Raw genomic sequence first — 23,398 nt, forward strand, 5'->3', positions numbered from 1 at the left:
CCCCGCTGCCTCCATCCTGCGGGCAGCGCTCCCGGTCCCCGCCGCTCCCGCAGCGTCCCCGCAGCCCCGGCGGGGCCAGCCCGGCACCCGCGGAAGGTCCGTCCCGGTGCCGCTCCCGCGGTGCCTCCGCGCACCTGCCGGCCCGGGAGGGCGAGCCCCGACGGGCAGAGCCCTGCGCGGTTCGTGCCCTGCGCTCCGCGGCCGCGCAAACCGGGGCGTTCCCCTCTCTCCCCGTCTATCACGGAGACTCCGCGCCCGCGGAAGGGCAGGGGCGCTCCCAGCGCTGCGCACCTGCGGAGCAGCGGCGGCCCCGCGGGAATGAAACAGGCGGGAGCCGGCAGGACTTCTACGAGTAGAGGCTTTTTTTTTTTTTATTGAAAGATGTGAGAATTCATCAAAACTGAACAGACAGATACCCGAGTAACCAGCACGTTGCAAATCATGTATCTTTTTATTTTAAAACAAATATAGAGCACAGTCCTGTGATATTTAAATTTATTATACTTTTTTTTTTTGTTCTGGAGTGAAAAATAAAAACCTGAGGTTTATTCCTGCATTCTCTATACCCCGCACTGTAACAATAGTTTAGTTAACTTTTGGATTCGTTAGTTTATTTTTTTTCTTCCAAAAGTCCGTTAAAGCATTGAAATCTTAGTTTTAATAACTCCAAAAATTGTTTTATCAGTGGCACATGATTGTCCTAGAGAACAGGCGGGATAAACAATATTTTAAAACACAGAGAAACCCTATCTCCTTCAATCACAAAGAGCTAAATAGTTTTCATTTACAATATATATGTTCATGTAAAATGAAAAAAAAACCGAAAAAAAAAACTTAAATGCGAGGAGTTAAACTCTAAATATTATGTACACACCAATGTACAACTCTGAATAAATTAATACCAATTTGCATATTCTGGGATCCTTATAGCTTATTTACACAAATTACCATTTATTTCATAAATATCTGCCCAGGTACCCAGGAGGCCGTGCCCGCCCTGCTCGGCGGCGGCTGCTGCCGAGGCGGTTTGGTTTCCACCTTCCTTTTCTTATCTCTCTTTTATTTTTATTTTTTTTTTTCTTTTTAAATTATTTTTTCCTTCCCCCTCCCCTTGCACAGATGAGGGTTTGGCGATGAGGGTTGGGCCCTTCTCGCCGCTCACCGAAGCAGGGGCCGCCCCGTCCATCAGGTGTGTCGGTACCAGCTCCTCACCGTGCCCCTGGAGCGGGGGGCTGGGGGGTCCTGGGGGCTCCGCGGCCTGGCTGGGGCGGGGGGAGCCGCTCCCAGCCCCCCCAGCCCGGGGGTGGGCGAGCCCCGCGCTCCGGCTGCTCCCTCCGGGCTCTGGGGCGGCGGCTCCGTCCCTCCGCTCGCCGCCAGCCCTCGCTCTCCGCAATAAATATTTATACTGTGCTGTACAGAACGCCAGTGCTTCTCCGCCCCGCCGGGAGGGCTCGCTGCCCGCCCCGCCGCTCACTTCGGGGACTCCCTGCCCGGGGACAGCTCCCGCTGGCTCTCCAGCCCGCTCACCAGTCTCTGGATGTTCTGCAGTTCATTGAGCGACTCCTTCAGGGAGCCCTTGGGGGAGGCGGCGGCGCGCTGGGCGCCCCCCTTGTGCAGGGGCGGCTCGGGCAGCGGGCTGGGCTCCCGGCTGCCGCCCTTGGAGCCCTCGGCGCTGAGGCTGGCGGGCAGGCCGGTGGTCAGCAGGTTGGTGCTGGGCGGGATGCCCACCGGCAGCTGGTAGGGGCTGAAGCGCAGGCGGGGCCGGCTGCTGCCCAGGAAGGGGTTGCGGGACAGCGGCCCCGCCGCGGCCGCAGCGCTGGTGGCCGGCATGGCCGAGGCGGCGGCTGCGGCCGCTGCCATGTAGGTGTAGGGGTAGGGGAAGAGTCCGCCGAAGGTGGGCATCGGGATTCCCTGAGGAGAGAGAGAGAGAGAGAGAAAGAGCTGTCAGAGCTGTGCCGCTGCTCTGCTGCATCCCACCCTCCCCCCCAAAAAAAAGCCAAGGCAAAGGTGGAACAGCCCAGTGTCGCCCTAAAACCAGAGTGTGGGGGTATCAGCCCGTTCCACGCAAAGAGAGGGGGTACAGCCCCTGGCACCCCATCCCGAGCCAGGCTGGTGCCACCGAGCACAAACCCCTGCCTGAGATCTGCCCCATCCCCTCCCCGCACGCTGCCTGAGCAGCATCGCAGCCCCTTAACCACATTAAAACACATTGTTAAGCAGGATGGATAAATTAGGGGAGTTCAAAGACATCTTCATGTGTTCCACCAGAGGAGATGGGAAGGCAGCACCAGGGCAGGCGCTGTGGGAGCCCTTCAGAGCTGACAGGAAGACAGGGAGCTGCTGGATGGGGACAGCCAGGTCAGGCAGGGCCACAGCTCCTGACTCTGCCCTTGACTATGGAGGAGCCATAGCAGCTGCAAAAAATCGAGATTCCTTCTCAAATCAACCTCAAAGCCGCCTTCAAAATGTCCTCCGCGTTCTGCCTGTGCCAAATCTGGTAACTTCTCAGAAGTGTGTCACCCCTTGTCCCTGTGGGCTGCAGAGGGCCTGGGCGAGGCTGGGGGCACCAGCAGCTCCTTCCCCACAATGGGGCCACGCTGGATGTCCCCACACTGGGGGTGACACTGGCCAGGCCTGACCTGCACCCCCAAAGTGCTGCGCTCACTCAAGGGGTGAACACAAAGAGGAGATTCCAGAGCCCAGCCGGACAGCAGGGACAGGGATGGCGACACAGGGCTTACCTGAGAGGCCAACATGTGCTGGGAGAGGTGGAAAGGGAAGGGGGTGGCCGTCCCTGCTGCGCCCGGGGCGGACGAGAGGGCTCCGTTCTCCAGGCTGCCCCCGCCGGTCACCGAGGCCAGCAAGTGTCCCATGCCCATGGCCGAGAAGGCGCCGGGCGCCATGGCAAACTGTCCCGGGTGGATGAAGAGGGGCTGCCCGGCGCCCAGCGGGCTGAAGAACTGCTGCCCGTGGAGGCCAGAGAGCGCCAGGCTCTGCAGGTGCCCGGTGCTCAGGTGCGGGGGGCTGTCCGTGTGCACCATCAGCGGCGCGAACGCCTCCTTGCCCAGCCCGCCGCCCTCCGCGTCCTTCTTGCCCGGCTCCGTCTCTTTCCTCCTTCCCTCCACCTTGTCCTTCTCCAGGCCCCGTGCGCCGAACAGGCCCTCGCCAGGAGCCTCCCGGTCCCGGGGGGATGCCCCGTCCTTGGCTTTCTCCGGGCTGTGCCTCTCCTTGCTCCGCTCCTCCGGGCACCGGGGGCTGCCCCGGGGCGTCGCGTCCTCGGCGCTGGGGCTGGCTGCTGCCACCGGCCGCTCCTCGGGCACCTTCTCCGCCTCCGTGTCGCTGTCAGCCCCTGGCTTCTCCTCTGCAAGGGGATGGAGGGGCACAGGTCAGAGCAGAAGCGCCAGGGGAGGTGACAAAGGGGTCACTCACAAGAGTCCTGGTGTCAGGAGGAGGGGGGACAGCGAAGCCGCGATCGTTATTTATGGGAGAGACTCATTTTGGGGGTCCTCGTGCTGTGGTCACTCTGGAGGATGGGGATTAACAACACCAAGTCCTGTGGCCGTGCCAGGCAGGAAAACCTGTTCGATGGAGAAGCAGAAGCTGTCCCAGCATCGCTCTCCTCAGCTGCACAGTCCGAGCGGGCTGCAGAGAGCGGGCGCTGGGCAGCGCGGGAGGAAATGCTCCTGCGTGTATTTAATTACATGGAGCTGATTGCCAGCGCACCGTGGATTTATTCCAAATGCGCAGGTTGAGACAGGTTAAAGAGGCAGTTTTAAGGCTGGGAGTATGGTACAGACTTCTCTAAAAAGGGCTTTAATTTAAAAAATCTCATTGAGCTCTCAGAGGAGGCAGGGGATGCGAGGCGAGGGGAGCTGAGCCCCTGCCTGAACGGCTCCACTAAACGAGAAAAGCCTTTTGCTGCGGGTGAGGTGAAGCTCTGCAGGCTGGGGCAAATATTCAGGGAAGCCTTTGAAAGTGGAGAGGGGTGTAATAAACCCTCCCTGCAGCTCGGGTGGGGGGTTGCAGTTTTGATGAAGGTTTGCAGGGAATGGAGTTGGTGGAAAGTTTAAAGAGCAGATTGATAGTGCTGCGAGACAAAACCCAGCATCAGCAACTGCAGCGTGGGAGATGCTGGTTGATTTTCATTTACCAGCCTGAAGCCCTGGAGTTACAACATTTTTTTTTCCTCTTTCAAATGTACTAATTCTTTTTCTTTTCCCTTTTTTCTCTCTTTTTTAGGGGAGGGTGAGATTCCCATGGAAGGAAGGAAGGGCGTGCCAGGCTAATGTGGTGAGCACACAGGGTGCTTTGCCATTTCTTCTTGTATAATTTAAATACAAGAAGTATTATATCCACATCAGGTGTACAGAGGATCAAATATATATTGATATATATTGATCAATCAAATATATATTCCAAAGAAAATACATAAAGAGAAAAACGCGGCAACTCGCGAATGCCGTTTGCGTTTCCTCAGATTTTATCTTTTTGAACCCCGAGCTCCGCTGTGCGCATCCCCATCTTTATTTTCCCCAATGTTTTGCCTCGCTGCCCACAGGAAATCAGCACGAGCAGGAGGTTTGGGGACATTCGGGGACATTTGGGGACCGCATCCTGCCTTACCTCTGCCGCTGCCCTTGAGGCGCAGGGGGCTGGGCAGGGCGCCCACGGGCGAGTGCAGGGCATCGCGCACGGCCGAGGGCTCGCACGACGAGGCGTCCGACTCTCCGCCGTCGCGGTCGGGCTTGCAGGGCTCCTCGTACATCCGCAGGGACGGCAGCGAGAGCTGCTTCCTGCGGGACAAGGCAGCGTCGGGCCCGGCCGTGCCCCGCGGGCGCGGAGCCGGGGGCACGGGCGCGCCCCTTACCTCTTCTCCCGCCGGCCATTGCCCGTGTCCCGAAAGCCCTTGGCGAAGGGGTTGTTATCGATTTTCAGCTGCGTGATCTGAGGAGGAGAAGGAGAGAAGGGGCGATGTGAAGCCCCGGCCGTCGGGGAGCGCGGGGGGCGCGGCGCAGGCTGCGGAGCCCGCGTTAACACACCGCACGCTTTATTAAAAACGATGCTGAGGTTTGGCCTTGAATTATTAATAGCGTCTTAATGATAGGAAGTTATTTTTCACGGCCCCCCGGAGGGAAGATGGCGACCGAGCCGCTCGGCGCTGGTTAAAAGCTATTCTTATCCCTGCCTGCCACGGGCTGCCGGGGCCGGCGACACCGGGGCGCTCAATAATGCATGGCCCTGCGACACGGCCCCGGGAGGGCTCTGCAAAGGGCCCGGCTGCCCGGCCCCGCCGCGACCCCCGGCCCGAGCATCCCCCGCCCGACGGGGCCCACGGCCGGCCCCAGCCGAGCAAACAAAGTGCTCTTTAATCGATTGTGACTCTTCGCCATAAACTTTACGAGGGAAACAAGCCCACCAGGACCCTCAGCCAGAGCTGTCAATTAGCATCAGCAGCCAGGGCTGGAGGTGGGGGTCAGCTTTTGGGTTAAGACACACACACAACGCTTGGAAGGGGATGGCAGAGGCTCCCTGCTCCCCATGGTGCTCTGCCTGCTCACGGAGTGACACTCGCTAAATCATGAAAGCGACTAAAATTAGCTTATCTGCCTCTTTTTTTTGGCTCCTCCAGAGCCCTGGGCACCTCCTTGGTGAGGCTGCCCAGGCCTGGTGCTGCTCTTCAGAGCCTGGGCCTGCAGCAGAGGCTCCCAGGGCCCAGAAAGGCGCAACAAACTCCATGAGGGAATTATCGATAGCAATAACAAAAATACTGACAACAGCATTAATGCTAACACTAAAAACAGCCACAATAATACAAGCAGTGTGAGGGTGCATCCTCCTCTGAGGGCTCGGGGTTTAACCTTTTGAGTGTTTCTGCTTTTTGCCCTGAAATATCCTCGCCAACACGCAGAGACAGAAAAATACCCTGATAGAGGGTGAGGGATGGGACAGGGGTGGGAACGGGGAGAGGGGCAGGGATGGGGACAGGGCAGGGACAGGGCAGGGACAGGGCAGGGATGGGGACAAGGGTGGGGACAGGGCAGGGACAGGGATGGGGACAGGGCAGGGACAGGGCAGGGGCAGGGACAGGGATGGGGACAGGGCAGGGACAGGGATGGGGACAGGGCAGGGACAGGGCCAGGGGTGCCCGGCCGTACCTTGTCGTTCTGGTAGGCGGTGACGGCGATGAAGTCGGTCTCGGGGAACACGTAGGTGCGGAAGGTGCTGTAGGGCAGCTTGAGGATGTCGTTGGCCCGGACGATGTGGAACCTGGGCTGGTACTTGTGCATGGAGTTCAGGATGGTCTGGGATGGGCGAGAGAGAGCACAGCCCGCGGCTGCCGTCAGCCTCCAGCTCCCTCCCTAAAAAAACCCTTTTCTCCCGAAAACAGCCCCAAAAAACACTCAAATTCACCATGCCGGCCGATGCCAGAGAAGGAGATTTCTTTTTTTTTTTTTTTTTGCTGATGCCATTGCAGGATCTGTCCCCAAAGAAGGAGGTCAGGGAACGCAGGCAGAGCAGCATCTTTGCGGGTGTTAAGCACGGCAATAAAGCAGCAAAAGGGATCTCCCAGTTTTATTACAACCCTGCAAACGCGAGGCGACTTTTCGACACGTTTCTCACCGCTTTTCATATTTCCGTCCTTAAAAATAAATTACTATCCCTCGCCACCACAAAAAAAAAAAAAAAAAAAAAATGTTGAAAGGCTCTGGGTGAGTGTCGGGGGCGGCAGGAGCCGGTGCCAGCCCCAGGCAGCGCCTGCGACCTGAAAGGAGCGTTTCACCACGAGCCATGGCAAATTTATGTCTCGGAGCAACGCTGCAGAAGGAACAGACTTTTTTTTTTTCTTTTCCAGCCAGGTGTCTGAAAGCCTCGCCAACACTCCAATCCGTTCTCTACTCTTTCGTTTTTTTTATTTTATTTATTTTTTTTTTTTAGTTTGGTTTGTTGGTTTTTTATAGTAAAACCCGAATTCCCCGTGATTTGGCTGAGGATTTTTGGAAGCGGCTGAACACCCCAAGCCGCTCCGACCCCTGGCCCCTCGCTGCCTGCTTTCCTGCACGATAGCTTTTAAATAATTCCCCAACCTGCTGTGGTCGGGCTGAAATGCAGAATTCGCTGCCCAGAATTCGGAGAGGGACGGCGAAAGCTTGAGTAATTATTGTCAAATAACGTCAGCCAAATGGCTAAATAATTATCACTTCATTTCGGTTTAGAAGGTAATAAAAAAAATCCCCTCCTTTTTTTTAACCCAAGCAATAATCACCTGCTGATGAACTGTCGGATCGGTGTTATATTGATATAATCTAGATGGGATTTATCATAAAAATGGTGCAAAAAGTCTCATTCAGGCGTGCAAATCTGCATTCCTTTAAAAAAAATAATCATCCCTCTCTGACCAGATGGGCACTGGCTAAACCCTCATCTCGCAGATTTAACAGTCCGGATTTTGGACAACGACAGACACCAGAAATCTTTAATTGAAGCAGGCGAACCGTTAAAAGCGCTGAATCAAACTAGTTTTTCACCAGTACAAAAAAAAGAAGACGTTTTTTAAACTCCTTCTCTATCGATTTACCTTTCTGGCTATAAATAACCTCGCAATGTATTATTTAACAAAGACGCTGTTTCCTGCCTTAGGAGAAAAAAATAAAAGTGAGAGAGAAAAAATGAAAAAAAAAATTAGAGAGAGTGGAAAAATAGAGAAGAAAAAAATAAAAGGAGAGAGGGGAAAGAAAGTTCTGCGGGAGATGCGGAGCTGCTCGGAGCGGGGTCCCGCAGCCCCCGGGGTTTTACCGTAAATTACCGCACCGGCAGCGCTGCACGATGAACTTTCCCTTTATCGCCCCGAATGCTCGCTCGGAGGAAGGAGAGCCGGCTGGGGCGCTGGCATTTCCCCCTGCGAGCGTTCCCGCAGGATCGCGCTCTGACCCTGCGGCCGCGGGTCTCTGCAAATGGCCAGCGCTGCCTCCCTCACTGCCCGCCGCCTTTCCTTTCGCTCTCCCTCTCTCCTTTTCCTTTCTCTGTTTGTTTTGGTTCGTGGCTTTTTTGGCTTAATTCCTTCGTTTTGTTTTTACCTCCTTTAGGTGATGCAGACAGCATCAACAGGGGTACAAACAGGGGCTTTCTGTGGCAGATGGTGCCAACGATTCCGGCGCTTCTCCCGCCTGCGGGCACCCAGCGCAGGTGCGGCCGGCCCGGGCAGCGACAGCCCCGGCTGCAGTCCCCGCACACCCACCTCCCCAGATTCCTCTCCCAAAGAGCCTCCAAGGCTGGCAAGAAGCACCAGGACAGGCCAGGGGATGCGGGAGCCAAGGGGAGCCTGAGGCCGCCCGCAGCTCAACCCTTATTTTCCCCCGGAGAACCGGAGCTGCCCCTCGGAGCCGGGCAGGACCAGGGGCTGCGGGACAGCCGGGGCACCGCAAGGCCCGGCCAGGCCCCGCCGCGCAGCCCGACACGGCTGGAGGAGGCTCTAAAGCCTCACGGTTTCTCCAGGGATATCACGGGCAGAGCCCGCGCCGGGCAGAGCCCGCTCCTGCCCAGGGTCCCTGCCCGGGGCGCTCCGCTCTGCCCCGCAGCCGCACTTACAAAGCCGTGCTTATCCGAGATGTTGTTGGTGAGCTTGAGCTTGTGAAAGGCAACAGGTTTGGCCATCCACTGCTCCCCCGTGGCCGGGCTGTCGGGGTGGATGTACATGCGCTTGGGCATCTCCGGGTCGGCCTTGCCAGCCACCATCCAGCGGGAGTTGTGGAATTTGTACCGGCAGTCGTCGGCCGCCACTATATCCATCAGCAAAATGTACTTGGCCTTCTTGTCCAGGCCGCTGACCCGCACCTTGAACGGGGGGAACATCCTCCTGCGGAGAGACCCAGAGCGGTACCGGGCTGCCCCCGCCCGCCGCCGGCCCCGGCCGCGCTCCCAAACCTCCATCTTTCAGCTCAGGATCCCCAGCCTTCCTCCCGTCCCACCTCTTCTCACCCCGCTGTGCTGCCCACACCGTGGCAGAAAGCAGGGGAAGAGCTCAAAAATGCCATTTCGGGAAATAAGGGGAGAAAATATATTCTTGTTTTCCTCTGTTTCTCTGCCCTTCGCCAGGCCGCTCGCTCGGCACCTCGGGCTGCCTCCCCCGGGCCCGGGGCCACGGGCAGGGCCGGGCACGACCCCGGACGTGGGGAAAGTTTGGCAGGAGGGAAGGAAGCGGCGGGAAGCGGCGAAAACAACGGGAGCGGGGGGTTCCGAGCGCTCAATTAACGCGCACGAATTTAACTTGGGATCGCGCTCGGAAAAGCAGCAATGGGAGGCGGAGGGGAGCGGTGACGGGAAAGCTCGGAGGAGCCGGGGGGAAACACCTCCGAAAAACTCCAGGGATCGAAACTCCCCGCGTTAATTCACGGCAGGGATGGGGAGCGGGATGGAGCGAGGGGCGAGGGCGCTGCGCGGCCGCGCAGGTGCGGGGCGGGCTGGGGGGGCTGCGCGGGGCCGGCTCTCACCTCCCGGACTTGGTGATCACCATCTCGGTGCCCAGCTTGTGGAACTGGTCCCAAAGCTCTTTGGCTTCCAGCGTTACTTTGGGGTCGTCCTCGACCTCCTCCTCGGGTTCCAGGCTTTTGAGCGAGCGCAGATGGGCGGCTTGGTGGTGGTGTCCCAGGGCCGAGACGTGCAGCCCGGCCTCGGCCGCCCCGGCCAGCCCCGGGTCCGGCATGGGCTTCGCCAACGCCGCCGGAGGCAGAGCCAGAGCCGGGAAAAAGGACGGCTGGGCGGCTGCGAGGAAAGCGGACATGGGGAAGTCAGCCGGCCGGGGTGCGTGGAAGGGGTGGTAAGCCATGGCAGTCCCTGGGAAGGCTGGATCTCTCATCGGTGCATCCACAAATCCAGGAGAAAAAGAGGGATTCCCTTTACAAAAATGCTGTGTGCGTGTGTATTTGTTGGGTTTTATTTTTTTCCCCTCTCCTGCCCAGCCAACTCGCTCGAGTCTCTGGAAGAGGAAGGAAAATCAACAACACACACACACTCTCCAAAAAAAAAAAAAAAAAGAAAAAAGAAAGCATAAAAAAAAGAGGCGAAAATCAGCCGAACTAGATTCGGGATTTAAAAAAAGAAAAAATATAAAAAGAAAGAAAAAAATAAGAAGGGAAAAAAAAAAAAAAGGAAAAGCGAGGCAGTTCCCGGCTCCTGGGACTCCCGGTCTGCGGAGGGGAGACAGTAGGTCCTTATTTTTTGTTGTTGTTGTTGCAGCGAGGGAGAGCGAGCGAGGGAGCAAGCCCTCCCAGGAAAGTCCTTCCCGACACTAAAATAGAAACAAAAGCCGGGCCGGGCTGCGCGGGGCTGCGCGGGCGCGGCGGAGCAGGGGCGGCCGCGCTGCCCTCACACCCCCGCGGGCCCGGGCTGCGCCCCGGCGGGGCCGCGCCGGCTCCGCGCTCCGCGCTCGGCGCTGCGGCTCGGGCTGCTCATGGCCAAGGGAGCCGAGTGCGAGCGGCGAGATCTTGTCCTGATCTCTGTAAAACTGTGACTATCTCACATGTCCTTCCTGCTCTGATCCGCCCGCTAATGAGCCAAGCCCCCTTGATTGCTGATTTTACGCGTTTCAGACCAATTGTGGATCTGCATAGGCGGGGTTTTGACAGCTCCGGCCAAGCTCCGGGCGCGGGGGGGCGGGGGGCGCGGAGGGAGGGAGGAAGGGAAGAAGGGAAAAAAAAAAGAAAGGGAGAAAAAAAAAAAAAAAAAGAAGAAGGTGTCGGAAGCATCGGCAGTAAGAAAACATGTCAACAGAATAAAATATTAACCAATGACAGAGAAAAGTGCTCGAAATCCCACCCCCGGCTCCTTTCCGCATACCGGGTCAGCCGCCGGTGCGGGGCCAGCGCGGAGCCGCCTCGGCGGAGCGGGGAGCGGAGCCTCGGGGGCGGGGGGCGCGGCTGAGGCCCCCGCCGGTCTGCGCGGGGGCGGCGGGCCGGGAACGGGGGGGAGAGGCCGGGGGAGCCCGGCGGCGGCCGCCTTGCGACAGATCCTGGAGAGCGGATCGCGGTGGGGCGCGCCCTGCCCGCCGCTCCAGCCGCGCACAGCCCGCGCAGAGCCGCGCAGAGCCCGCGCAGAGCCCGCGCAGAGCCCGCGCAGAGCCCGCGCAGAGCCCGCAGAGCCGACGGGGCGGCCGCCGGAAGCGCGGCCCGGCGAGAGCTGCGGGCGAGGCCCCGAGCCCCGAGCTCCAGGCGGGTGAGTCGCTCCCAGGGGTCGCCCCCCACCCTGCCCGCAGCCGCCCCGACCCGGAGCGGGGGGTCCCGCCCGCAGCTCCGCGCCCGCGGAGGAGGCGCAGAGCCCCGGACCCCGCCGTCGGGGCGCGCCGGGTGCGCGGCGGTGCCCGGCCGGAGGGGCTGTTTACCCGGGCGGGGGGAGGCAGATAAGAGGAGGGGGGACACTCCGGGGCTGTTTGCTGAGGGATTAGGGCCGGTCCCGCCGCGCCGGGGCCCGGGGGGGCGGCGGGCGCGGTGGGTGTCCCCTCGGAGAGGCCGGTTTGGAGATCTGCGCTGATTAACTGAGGGCCGCGGTGGCTGAAGAGGGCCCTGGCGCCAGGCGGCTGAGCCCTCACAATAAAGACCCGTCTCTTGTCACTTCATATTTACCCCCAAATCTTCAAAAAGCGCCCTGCCATCCTTCCAAGGCTCCTGCCCCCGCCGCCTGCGCTGCGACCAGGCGGGACGGGGGGGTGGCGGCCGGCCCCCTGCTCTTCCCCCGGCCTGTCCCCCCTCGTTCCCGGGCCCCGCCGCTCCGCGGGTGCGCAGCGAGGCGCGGCCGCCGCCGCTCGGAGCCCTCGGGGTTCTGTGGCGCGATGCGGGGACCCCCGGGTGTCCCCTTCCCATCCCGAGTGCTCCTCTCTGTTCCCCCGCCCCGGTTCATCCTGCAGGCAGCGCCCCCCGCCCGCAGAGCCCCATTCCCATCTCCATCCCCATCGCGGGGATCCCGGGGCCGATCTCCACCTGCCCCGGCCCCGCGGCAGGTTCACCTCTGCCCGCGCCGCGCCCCGCCCCGGGGGGGTCCCGCTGACCATTGAACGGGCAACGGGGACTGAAATTTAAACCCAATTTGGACTTTGCTTCCTCGCCGCCGTGGAAAACTGCTGACGGCAGCTTTGGCAAAAGTGGGGCTTGCTTGATTTTTTTTTTCCCCAATTTCCCCCCCACCCACGACAAGGAAAAAGCGGAGCCTTTCCTTGCCTCGGGGCGATCTCCCCACGCCGGGACGGTTCTCCCGCGGACTCCTCGCCCTCTGCTCCGCGGGAGGACCCGGGGCCGGCCCTTCATGGCATGGAGCGGCCGCGTTTCCGCGGGGAAAGGTCGCCTGTCCTCGGGCCACGGTCCCGCACACCGCTGTAACGCCGCAGAATAAAACCGATCCAGAGCAGCCTCGGCTCCCGACCTTCCCTGGCGACGGCCGCCGGTGGGGCTGCGGGATGGGGGCGAACGGGGGCGGGGAACAGCGGGGGCCGGGGAACCAACGGGGGCCGGGGAACCAACGGGGGCCGGGGAGCAACGGGGACCGGGGAACCAACGAGGGCCGGGGAACCGACTGCGCTGCCACCCACGCGGGCCCGGACAACATCCAGGAGCCCGCGCCCATGGACGGGCCGTGCCCGCATCGCCCGTCGGTGACCGGGCACCCGGCAGGGACAGAGGAGGCACCGGGCAGGGACAGAGGAGGCACCGGCCTCGGTTCCCGTCCCGAGGGCAGCCGTGCAGTGTCCCCGCTCTGTCCCCTGTCAGGGAAGGTGTTCCAGCCTGCCTTCCAGCGCTCGGGGCCGCCGTGCCTGGCTCCTGGGAGCCGTCCCGGTCCCCAATCCCCGCGCCGGGGGTGTGGAGACCGGGCTTGTCCCGTCCTGGGATCCGTCCCGGGGATCTGTCCCGGTCCAGCCCGGGTGAACCGTCCCGTCGGGCCGCCCCCGCCCCCCGGCCGCCCCACACCGCGGCCCCGCTCGCTCTTCCCCTTTCATCTCTGCCCATCTCCACTCATCATCCCTTTTCTATTTTTAGCCGGTAGACTTAGGCCTTGGCGCCAGGCCGTTTAAGACCTGTCAAAGTCCTTCATATTTCCCTCATGTCACATGGACCTTTCGCTCTCTTCCCCGCGCCATGCGAGGGCCGTAATTTGGATCTGTGAGCTGGTGAGCAAATGCAATTTGCTCTTCTCCATCGCTGTGTTGTCTCCGTGACCCCAGCCAGCAGGACGGCTGGTGTCCTGTCCGGGGCACTTACACAAATTGCGGGTGATTGATGAAAAATAACAATTCTCACAAGCAGCCGGGCCTCCGCCTTCCCCTCCTCCCGCTGCAGCGGCCCCGCGCCCCGGGGAGCGCTGCCCCCGACGGCTGCACCGGCCCAAAGGGGTTTTCTCGTGCCCAGGGCGACCCGTCGGGCCCCCCATGCCCTCAGTGATGCCACGGCAAGAGGAGACCCCCGGGCCCTTGGGGAGGGCGGCCCGGCCGCTCGCACCGTCCCAAACCGGGGTGGAAACATCACGGAATGGGGGAAGGACGCGGTGCCACGGGGCTGGGCTCTGCTGTCCGTCCCCGGGAGCAGCCGGACACACAGACAGACCTGGGGACGTCAGAAATTCCCTGAGAGAAGCCACAGGTGCGGCGTGGGGGAGCTCCCTCTGTTCCCAAGGGAATTCGGTCCCCCAAGCCCCGGGTGCGTCCCCCGGTCCGAGCCGGCCCTGCAGCCCCAGCCGGGCCGTGGGGAGGCGGGGAGGAGGCGAGAGCAGCCCCAGCAGCTTCGCAGCCCCTTTTCCCCGCTCCACCTAGGGGGGAAAAGAGCTCCACTTGTGACGGGACTGTCCTCGTTTGATCTCACCCACCTGCGCCCAGGACACCCCCGCTCCCCATCTCCCCTCGCACCCCTGGGAATCCCCTAAAAAACCCCCCGGGAGATCCCGGGAAAACGACTCCGCTGCCCCGCCGTGCCCCGGTGCCCGCGGGAGGGGACGGGGAGGGGTGGATGGGCACCGGGGCCCGGCTGGTGCCCTTTAATCGACAGCTGCCCTGGGAGATGCTCGCTCCGACACCGGCCTCGGCACCGCCACCCCGCTTCTCCTCCCTGTGCGCTGCCCTAGGGTGCGCAGGGAACCCCGCGGAGCCCCCCCAGATCCCCCTGCCCTCAGATTGTTTAGATTTCCCTCCAGCTTTAAAGAAAATATTTCCAGTAATCCAGATTTCTGGAAAATAACAACATGCGGGGAGACGCAGACACAAACGCCGCTGAAGTTTATGCAGAGTTTGAACAATTTATAAACACATTTCCCAGCCTGTTTGGCGGGGCGGGCGGCGAGTGACCCCGGCCCGGCCGGGAGGAGACGCACGCATCCTCCATCCTCCCGTTACACCGCGCCGCTTGGAGCTGTGAACCTGCACTTCATTGAATTTTAAATTATTTTATAATTTTTTGAGTTACGGAGCGCCGTCCCTGCGCGGGGGCGGAGTGACCCCTCCAGCCCAGCGCCCCCGGGGCTCTCCACGTCGGGGCGCGGCTCCGAGCCCGCACCGAGCCCGCTGCCTTAAAAGGAGACGGGAGCCCCGGTCCGGGCCGTGCAGAGCGAGGGGACCCGCCTGGAAGCGGGGCTGGCCCCGGGGATGGGGACGGGAACGGGGATGGGGATGGAGGGGCGCGGTGGGGGATCGCGCAAATCCCTCTGTTTAAAAAACTTCCATTCGAGAAAGTGTGTCACATCCCGGCGCGGGCGCCTAATCCCGGCCTAATGGCATTATCGCCGCCTCATCGCCGTCATGGGACGGGGCCGGGGCCGAGCACAGCACCCCCCGCCCGCCGCCACGCGTGACCGCGGCTCGGTGCTGCGGGGAAACGGAGCCGCGGAGCCCCCGCGCCGTCGGGGCGCTCCCTGCCGGGAGCCGGGCTCGGGGTCGCTGCCCCTCGGGTCCCGCTGTCCCCTGGAGGGTTCAATCGGCCCCTATCGATAATCGGGATCCCGCTGTCCCCTCGGGGCTCTATCGGCCCCTATCGATAATCGGGTCCCGCTGTCCCCTGGAGGGTTCAATCGGCCCCTATCGATAATCGGGGACCCGCTGTCCCCTGGAGGGTTCAATCGGCCCCTATCGATAATCGGGTCCCGCTGTGCCCTGGTCCCTCCAGGGGCTTTATCGGCCCCTATCGATAATCGGGTCCCGCTGTCCCCTCGGGGCTCTATCGGCTCCTATCGATAATCGGGTCCCGCTGTCCCCTCGGGGCTCTATCGGCTCCTATCGATAATCGGGTCCCGCTGTCCCTTCAGGGGCTCTATCGGCCCCTATCGATAATCGGGTCCCGCTGTCCCCTCGGGGCTCTATCGGCCCCTATCGATAATCGGGTCCCGCTGTCCCCTGGTCCCTTCAGGGGCTCTATCGGTTCCTATCGATAATCAGGTCCCGCTGTCCCCTGGTCCCTTCAGGGGCTCTATCGGCCCCTATCGATAATCGGGGTCCCGCTGTCCCCTCGGGGCTCTATCGGCCCCTATCGATAATCGGGTCCCGCTGTCCCTTCAGGGGCTCTATCGGCCCCTATCGATATCGATAATCGGGTCCCGCTGTCTGCCCGCGTTCCCCAGGCGGAGCCGGTCTCGGGAGGGACGAGCCGGGGCTCCTCTCTCAAATCCAGCAGCTCCACAAACGGCGTTGTTTGATACAATGATATTGTTGGGGTCCTCTTTCTGCTCCCTCTCTGCATTAACAGCGAGGATTTGGGGTCCGGAGTGGCCGGGACGAGGCCGCCCCACTCCCGCAGCCTGAGACCTCCTGGTGAACAGGGGAAAAGCGACAGAATCGGTTCTGGAGCAGAGAGAGAAAAAAATCACTGGGGGCTCCAAGCACGGTGCAACCTCCCCAGTCGGCCAAAAAATCCCGTTCTGAGAGGGGACCCTGCCTGTACAACAAAATCCTCGAGGACAGGGGACATCCCGGTTTCTCTCCCTTGTTAGTTTTAATTTTCAAGCTGTTCCTGGTGGGTGCAGTCCCCTCTGAAAGGGGGAAGGAGCAGGGCAGCCCCAGCCCTAGAGGGTCACTCAGCCCCCCTGGTCCCCAGAATCCATTTTCTCCCTGTTTGGGGCCAGGAGTTTGGCAGAAGTTGGAGGATCAAAGGAAGGACGGGTGAGCCGGCCCTGCGTGGGCAGAGCTGACAGGGTCTCACATCTCGGCCTGTTTGCTTCAGACGGGATCTGGGAACTTGTCTGGAATCACATCTGAAGCAGGATCTGACGCCGCTGGTCCCACGTCACGTGAGTTGTGGTTTTGGTCTAGGTTCGACTTTTAGAATTGCAGAAAATCACTGTCTCGTGTTTATTGGAGAGAGCATTCACTGGCCAGAGAATAAAACCAGCCAGAATAAATCACGAGCTGGTCCTGGGCAGGAGCAACGCTTTTCATTGCTTCTGTCCCTGTCCTGGGTGTTTCACCATGGTAAATTTGATGCACACCAGCCCTGCGTGGAAGGGCCAACTCCCATAACCTTGATTTACATTTCCTCCAAAACCCAGAGCTCCTCCAAGCCAGAGAGGTGGAACATGCCCCTGCAGGCAGCACAGGCTCTTCCCATCCTTCACTTCTTAAAACCAGTCTGAAAACTCAAACTGCGCTGGGGCAAGGCCTCACCTCAGCCCTGCATCCAGCCCCATTCCCGGGCACCTCTGCATTTAATTTAATTTTCTCATTGCCCAGATTTTCCCTCATTTCCCTGTAGGTGCTGGGCTCTTGCACTGACCATCCTGGGGCATTGGGGGATTTTGGCACGGGCGGATATGCTGAAACCCGCTTTTCCAGCCTCCTCGCCCTCAGGAGCTCGGCGGTGCAGGCAGATCGCTCTCCATGTGTTTTCCATGGATACCTCAACGGAGGCAGCCCCAAATCACAAGTGAATAACAGCCCGACGCCGGCACAAAGCCAGCAATTGCCCTGCCCGCAGGTCACCAAGCTCTTGACACGCGGTCTTTGAGACCTGGCCACGGGGAGCGAGGCTGAAAAGGAAGCAGAGATAGTGGGGACAATGGCTGGCTAATAACCCTCGTCCCAGCTTTGTCTGGGACACTCGGGGTGGCGCTGGGGCCGATTCATCCCCGCAGACAGAACCGCGGGACGGTGCCGCTCCCCGGGCTCCGCGCAGGGCTGGAGCTGCCGCAGGTACCAACAGCCCCCGTTTTGTGGCCGGCAGTATTCCCCGCTGTGTTTTCCCCTGCACGCTGAACACAAACCCTTCACTTGATCCGTTTGTCCTCTCCGGTTGCCATCTGTCTTGCATCCTTCAAATCTCACCTTAAACCAGCGCCTCTCGAGCAAATCCTCGCCGCCAGCCCCGGGGCCGCCTCGCCCGCTCCGGGCCCGGCGCTCCGAGCGCTCATTGAGGCGGAGGGGATTTGAGATTAAGGGCACAGATTGCTCTGCCCGGGCTGCAGCTCTGCCTGCCCGAGCCTCTGCTCCCTCCCCTTGGCCCCAGCGAGGTGCCAGCCCCATCCCTCGGCCCTTCAGGTGCTGGTGGGATGCAGGGATGCACCCGAGCCGCCCCCCGGCTCCTCCTGCTTCCCCTGCAGGTGTGGGAACAGGAGAGGCGGCACCGGGGGCTTCACACACGGGGCTGCTCTTTGGGTCTCGGGAGGTTTTGCTGTTAATGGCAGCCCCGTGAAAAGTCTCTGTTTCTGCCTGCATGTCTGAAGAACACGCAGGATTTCTTCAGTTTTCATTCTTAAAGTTGTTTATTAAATCTTATCTATAAATTTTTTCTCCCTGCCCAGACGAGATCTGCTCAGCAGGGCAGCCAAAGGCGCTCTGACCGCCCCCGGGGCAGTGTTGTCTTTTTATACTACAAACTACATATAACATATTTACACTTAATTCCCAATACCTATCACCTTTATAACATATCTACAATTACTATCTAATACCTATCACCTATGTTAGACAGTGCCCTTCTATTCTAAACCAATCCCAAAGTGCCAACATCACTGCAGAAAATGGAGGTAGAGAAGAAGAAGGAGGACTGGACACGCCCGAGTCTCTCCATCTTGTCCCCAAAACCCCCTTTCTAAAAATCCCAAAATCTACCTTTTCACCAGGTCATAATTTTATTATTGTACTATTTAAACTTCTGGGACTTTCAGGTCCTCATACAAAGCTGGCAATTTGCTCCATGGGTCAAAATCAAATCCACAGGTGTTCTGGGCTGTGTGCCAGGGTCTGCGAGCCTGTCGGCAACTCTGGGCACCCAGAGGGATGCACTGAGTTCTGGCATCTGTACAGATGTGCAGGTGCTGTCTCACCTCACATATCCCACCCCATCCCATCCCATCCCATCCCATCCCATCCCATCCCATCCCATCCCATCCCATCCCATCCCATCCCTTTATCCAAAGGGCAAAGGGCTCACACATCCCGTGAAGGTTCAGACCAGCACATCTCCCCGTGCCTCCATTTTAGCTTCTGAATTATATTTAATTACCTCACATCCCCCTCCAGCCCTTGCTGTGGTGGGGATCACCTGCTCCCATCAAAATCTTGCTCTTCTTTAGGAAAACCCCTCCTTGCTGGGCTTCATGGGCACTGAGAGGAGCTCAGAATTCTGATCCAATCCTCTGGAACTGGTGAGATTCCTCCTGGAAAATCAACCCACGGCAAAGCTGATGGTGTGAGCCACAGCAGGGTGACACGTGGTGGTTTTTGGCTGGCAAGGACAGCCCTGATCCTGCCCAGCTCCACGGACACTGTGGATAACCAGAGCAGGAGTGTCACAGTCTGGCCAGTCACCCGGGCAGGACAATGGCATCACTGCCACATGACAGCTGGACTTTCCCCTTTCCACAGCAAAAAGAGCAAAATTCAGTGTACCTTGAGAGGTGGCTGCAGCAAAAAGAGCAAAATTCAGTGTACCTTGAGGTGGCTGCAGCAAAAAGAGCAAAATTCAATGTACTTTGGGAGGTGGCAGCAGCGTGGGCACCCTGGCATGGGAGGAGAGGCCGTGGGACATTCCTGACTTTCCCACTGGGGCTCATGGGATGGGGAGCACGGGCAGTGGCATCACCTTTTATTAATGTCCTGTAATAATATTGAAAATACTCACTGGGAAATAATTATGTCCCACAAAAGAAGCAGCAGCCTGTGGTTTGAGCCAAGACTGGTTAGCAATACTTGTTTTTATTAAAGAGACGTTTCATGTCTCGTTTACAGATTAGATTTTAACCTGACAACCTTTTAACATTGTATTAAATTAGAAATTAACTTTGTACGGCTGCTCACCGAATAATTGAGCCACCGATAGGCCGAGTGCTAGGGAATATTTCAGATAGCAAAGTTCCCAAGAAAATTCAGAGCCTCCTCCTTGATCCAGACCAGGGCTTTGCTATTAATTAGTATTTATGACCAGGTGGCAGGAACGCTCTCCAGGGAGCATCCCCGCGCTGTGCCCATCCCCAGGGACGTGATGGAGGGATGCTGCAAGCCCCTGACCCTGCTGCCAGGATTTCAGCACAATTTCCTGCAGCAGAAACTCCCAAGAAAGGCAAAAATTCAGCCTGGGAACTCCCTGACAGATGCTGTGCCCGGCTGGGCAGGGACAGGGACGGGGGACAGGTGACAGGGACAGGTGAGGGGCACAGCTGAACCTCCCTTCCCTTCCCTTCCCTTCCCTTCCCTTCCCTTCCCTTCCCTTCCCTTCCCTTCCCTTCCCTTCCCTTCCCTTCCCTTCCCTTCCCTTCCCTTCCCTTCCCTTCCCTTCCCTTCCCTTCCCTTCCCTTCCCTTCCCTTCCCTTCCCTTCCCTTCCCTTCCCTTCCCTTCCCTTCCCTTCCCTTCCCTTCCCTTCCCTTCCCTTCCCTTCCCTTCCCTTCCCTTCCCTTCCCTTCCCCATTCTGCTCCCAGCAGCTCCTGCAGTCCCGGCAGACAAATCCTTGTCCCGCTGCCTTTTCCATCTGTGACACAGGCCAAGCAGTGGATCCAATTATTTTTTTTTCCTAGCACACAAGCCACTAATCATTTATTGCATTAAAAAAAAAAAAAAAAACAAAAAAAACCCAAAAAAAACCTCGTCTCCTCAACTTTTGTTCCCCTTTTATCCAATTAAAACTCAAGGCAAAAAAAAAAGGAAAAAAAAAAAAGAAGTTTCGTTTTCTCCTTTTTGCAATCACAAAGACCCGATCTCAGCCCCATTGACTCGCTAATTGTAAGCACTCAAATGGTCGGGTTTAAAGTTACACTTAGCAGCTGTGAAACATTAGGGTGAAGTGATTACAACCTACTGGAGGATACCGAACATTTTTACAATATCTCAGGAGCACGAGGGAAAGACAACAGGAAATGGCGCAAACTTTCCTACCCTGCACAGCAACAGGCCAGAGCAAAGGAGCGAGGAGAGAGAAAATAAATGTAGAGACGTGGCGCAGACGTGGTTTGGATGCTCAGAAAGTCCCTGAGGAAGCCGTGGTGGGAGCACCATGGATTTCCCCAGGGAAGATGGGGAGCAGCATCCAGGGATTGCACAGGGTGCAAAGTGTGCAAGGTGTGCAAAGCGTGCACGGTGTGTGTGCCAAGCTCTGCCCCGGGCTCTCTGCTGAGGAAGGAGATCCTGGCAGTGTTTTGCCCTTGGCCAGACCTTTGCCTTGTCCCAGCAAATATTCTGGGCCCGGGGAAGCTGCTCAGGGCAGGACAGAGCAGAGCCTGTCCCTCAGAGGGACGGGATGGGGTTTGCCTGGGCTGGGGCTCAGCATCCCCAGCAAAGCCACCAAACCCTGAGCTCCACGAGCTCTGCAAAGCTCCAGGAGACCCTGATGGTGACACCCAGGCCCTGGACTGCTCCTGGGATCTGATTTCATTTGAACTCCGAGCTGTCACGATGGAAAACCACTGATTTCCCACTCCTTTTCCAGCAGCCCAATGTCCCCCTCCCATGATTTAAGCTTGCTACACGTGTGTGTGTATTACAGAAACCAGGGTAGGATAAGAAAGCAATATTTCATGTTAATTCATGAAATCTGAACTCAACTTTTAATAGAAGAGCCCCACTTTATGCCCAGAGTGATATACAGTCAGCCCTGCTTTAAATGAGACATTTTGCCTTTTGAACTCAGCAGGAGCCCTCTGCTTACAACTACTGGAAAGAGTTTAAAAACCTGCAAGTCCCCGTGTCTCTTGGGCTCTTTGGTTTATGTCATGGCACAGCATTCTTGCTGGGCTGCCAGCTGCTGTGCTGGGAACCTGGCGTGTCAGAAACTCACCTGGAGAATTTCCACCGCGAAATCCTGCAAAGCCCACGAGCCTCTGGCTGCTTTCAAGAGGGGTTTGGATCAAGTTCCCAGGCTGAAAACCTGGTTCTGTTAAAGCCAGGGGTGAACCTCCCTTAAGAGCAGCTTCTAGACTTACCAAGGAGCAGAAATGTTCTCTCCTGGTGCCTGGAAATGAGCTCTCATTTGGCTGCTGAGGCTGAGGAGGAGGAAGGGTGCTGTGGCCACCTGGCACCCAGCTGAAATGGGGCTTTTAGGGCCATGGGTGTGAGTGAAGAACACAGTGCAGGGATGTCTTGCATTTACTAATGAATCAGATCCTACAGAGTTATTATTGAATGAAATCCTACAAAGTTATCATTAAATCAGACCCTAAAGACCTTAGAGTGAGTGATAATTCAGACCTCATGGAGTTATCAATGAATCAGATCCTATACAGTCATCACTGCAACACACTCAGTTTTCTCTGGCTCACAGAAGGGCTGGAGCTCAGTGGTTATTCTGCTGGGTCATCTGTGAAAGTATCAAATTAAAGTTAAATTAGCCACCTCATGGCAATGCTTATTTTTTTTTTTTTTTTAGGCTCTAGACTTTCTTAACAGTTTGGCTACAGGGCTATCAACAGCAGAGAATTTAGGACATTCTTTTCAATGAACCAGACTGAAAATATTTTGGTACAGCCCCAGTTTGTAGGGTTTTTTTGAATCTCTTCCCCCCCACTTTAAACAAAACATCCTGATTCAAAGGAGCTTCTTGCAGACTGGGAATTTCCACATGGCCATATTGCAGCACTTATAAAAAGTGATTTAATGCCTGCCAACAACAAATACATTTGCAATGACACCACTGTGTGTTATGTGCTATCCCACTCGGTGTGCTCAGCCAGAAGCAGCCAGGCTGTCCCAGGCAGGAGGGAGAGGAGCTCTTTCCTTCCTTCCTCTCTCCCTCCAGGAGAACTTTATCCCTTTCCTCGCTCCTTGGAAAGCCTGGGAGGAAACAAGCATCACGGTGACAACACAGTCCCTTCTGTATGTGTTAATCTGGATTTTGTTTGAACTTTTGGAGCTGACCTTGGCTTGAACTGTGTTAAAAACCCTGACTGGTGTGGACTGACTTGACCCTGCGGTCCCATTTGTCCGCGGTGCCAGTCCTGCCCTCAGCCCTGCACTTCAAGCCTTTATTTTACAGACAAAAAGGAACATAACATTACAGCAGATATAGCCAGCAGGCCAGAGCTGCAAGTACTTACTTAGAGGCAAAACTCTCCTCTGATTTCGTCCCAAGGAAGTTATTTTTTTGCTTGAGAAGAGACTGACTGAAAACCAAGCAAGAAACTGAAATTATTGCTGTAAACTCTCACTTTTTATTAGCGGTTTCCAAGCCTGAAGAAAACAAAACCTTCTGAGTGGCTGTGTCACAGTCAAAAGCAAAAAAAAACCCAACAAAACCAACCCAAACCAAGCCCAAGACTGAACTGGGTGTTTGGGGATGGAGTAGGAAGAGGGTGGTTGGTTCTGCATCCCTTGGTGTGGCTGGCTGGAGCTGTAAGATTTGTGGCTTTCGATAGTTTCCTCTCCCTGCCATGACTCAAACGGCTTCTATTAAAAACAAGTAGTGGGAAGGAAATTTCATAAGCTGACAGCCCCATCTCACTCTGCTGCTAGACACAAGTTGGCTGAGATGTAGGAATTTGTGTGGTTATGATGTGTGAGCCCAGAACTGTTTTATCAGCAGGGTTATGCAGTGCTAGCTCTGACTGTGCACGTTCAGAAGGGTGCAGAGGTTCAGGCTGCTCTGCAAATCCTCTGGTCCATGATCCTACAACAGAACAGATGGAGATGGGGGCTCCGCCTCCTGCACCTGGTCCTTGTCCCACTGGAGTCAGTGGGATGAAAAAGCAGAGCCCCAACCAGAGCATGGTGTTGGTTTCAGAGGAGCCAAGTGGGTGCAAGGCACACCCCCTAAATACCTTGTTTTAAAAATCCTGTCTGTGCACACAAGGACAAGGAAATGGGGAGACAAAACCATGCTAGACTGGCTGCATAACAGCCACTGATGGCTTTAATTAAAGCCCTCAAGTCAGTAAATACACACGGAGTCTGGTCCAGGGAGGTACACAAAGCCCACAGTCAGCCCAGTAACACTCCATGAACATTGCCATTTAAGCAG

General features: G+C 57.8%; 1 protein-coding gene across 1 annotated transcript; it reads right to left on the reverse strand.

Moving 5' to 3' along the window:
- Positions 1-1,470: 1,470 nt before the first annotated feature.
- TBX2 (T-box transcription factor 2) lies at positions 1,471-9,859 on the reverse strand. The gene is made up of 7 exons (XM_058037669.1): positions 9,489-9,859; positions 8,587-8,854; positions 6,156-6,302; positions 4,868-4,944; positions 4,609-4,793; positions 2,742-3,349; positions 1,471-1,911 (listed from the first exon to the last, which is right to left on the reverse strand). The coding sequence occupies exons 1-7, from the start codon at positions 9,851-9,853 to the stop codon at positions 1,471-1,473; spliced, it is 2,091 nt and encodes a 696-aa protein (XP_057893652.1). The 5' UTR covers positions 9,854-9,859.
- Between the last annotated feature and the right edge of the window lie 13,539 nt (positions 9,860-23,398).

This window comes from Melospiza georgiana, chromosome 19 (genome assembly GCF_028018845.1).
Source record: "Melospiza georgiana isolate bMelGeo1 chromosome 19, bMelGeo1.pri, whole genome shotgun sequence".
NCBI lineage: Eukaryota > Metazoa > Chordata > Aves > Passeriformes > Passerellidae > Melospiza > Melospiza georgiana.

What these genes read in the sequence shown, in the direction of transcription:
- TBX2 (XM_058037669.1), bottom strand. Translation starts at nt 9,853, where the DNA reads ATGAGAGATCCAGCCTTCCCAGGGACTGCCATGGCTTACCACCCCTTC. An exon ending in GTGATCACCAAGTCCGGGAG is followed by an intron (nt 8,855 to 9,488) that starts GTGAGAGCCGGC and finishes GTCTCTCCGCAG; the next exon opens with GAGGATGTTCCCCCCGTTCA. An exon ending in TCTCGGATAAGCACGGCTTT is followed by an intron (nt 6,303 to 8,586) that starts GTAAGTGCGGCT and finishes CGCCCATCCCAG; the next exon opens with ACCATCCTGAACTCCATGCA.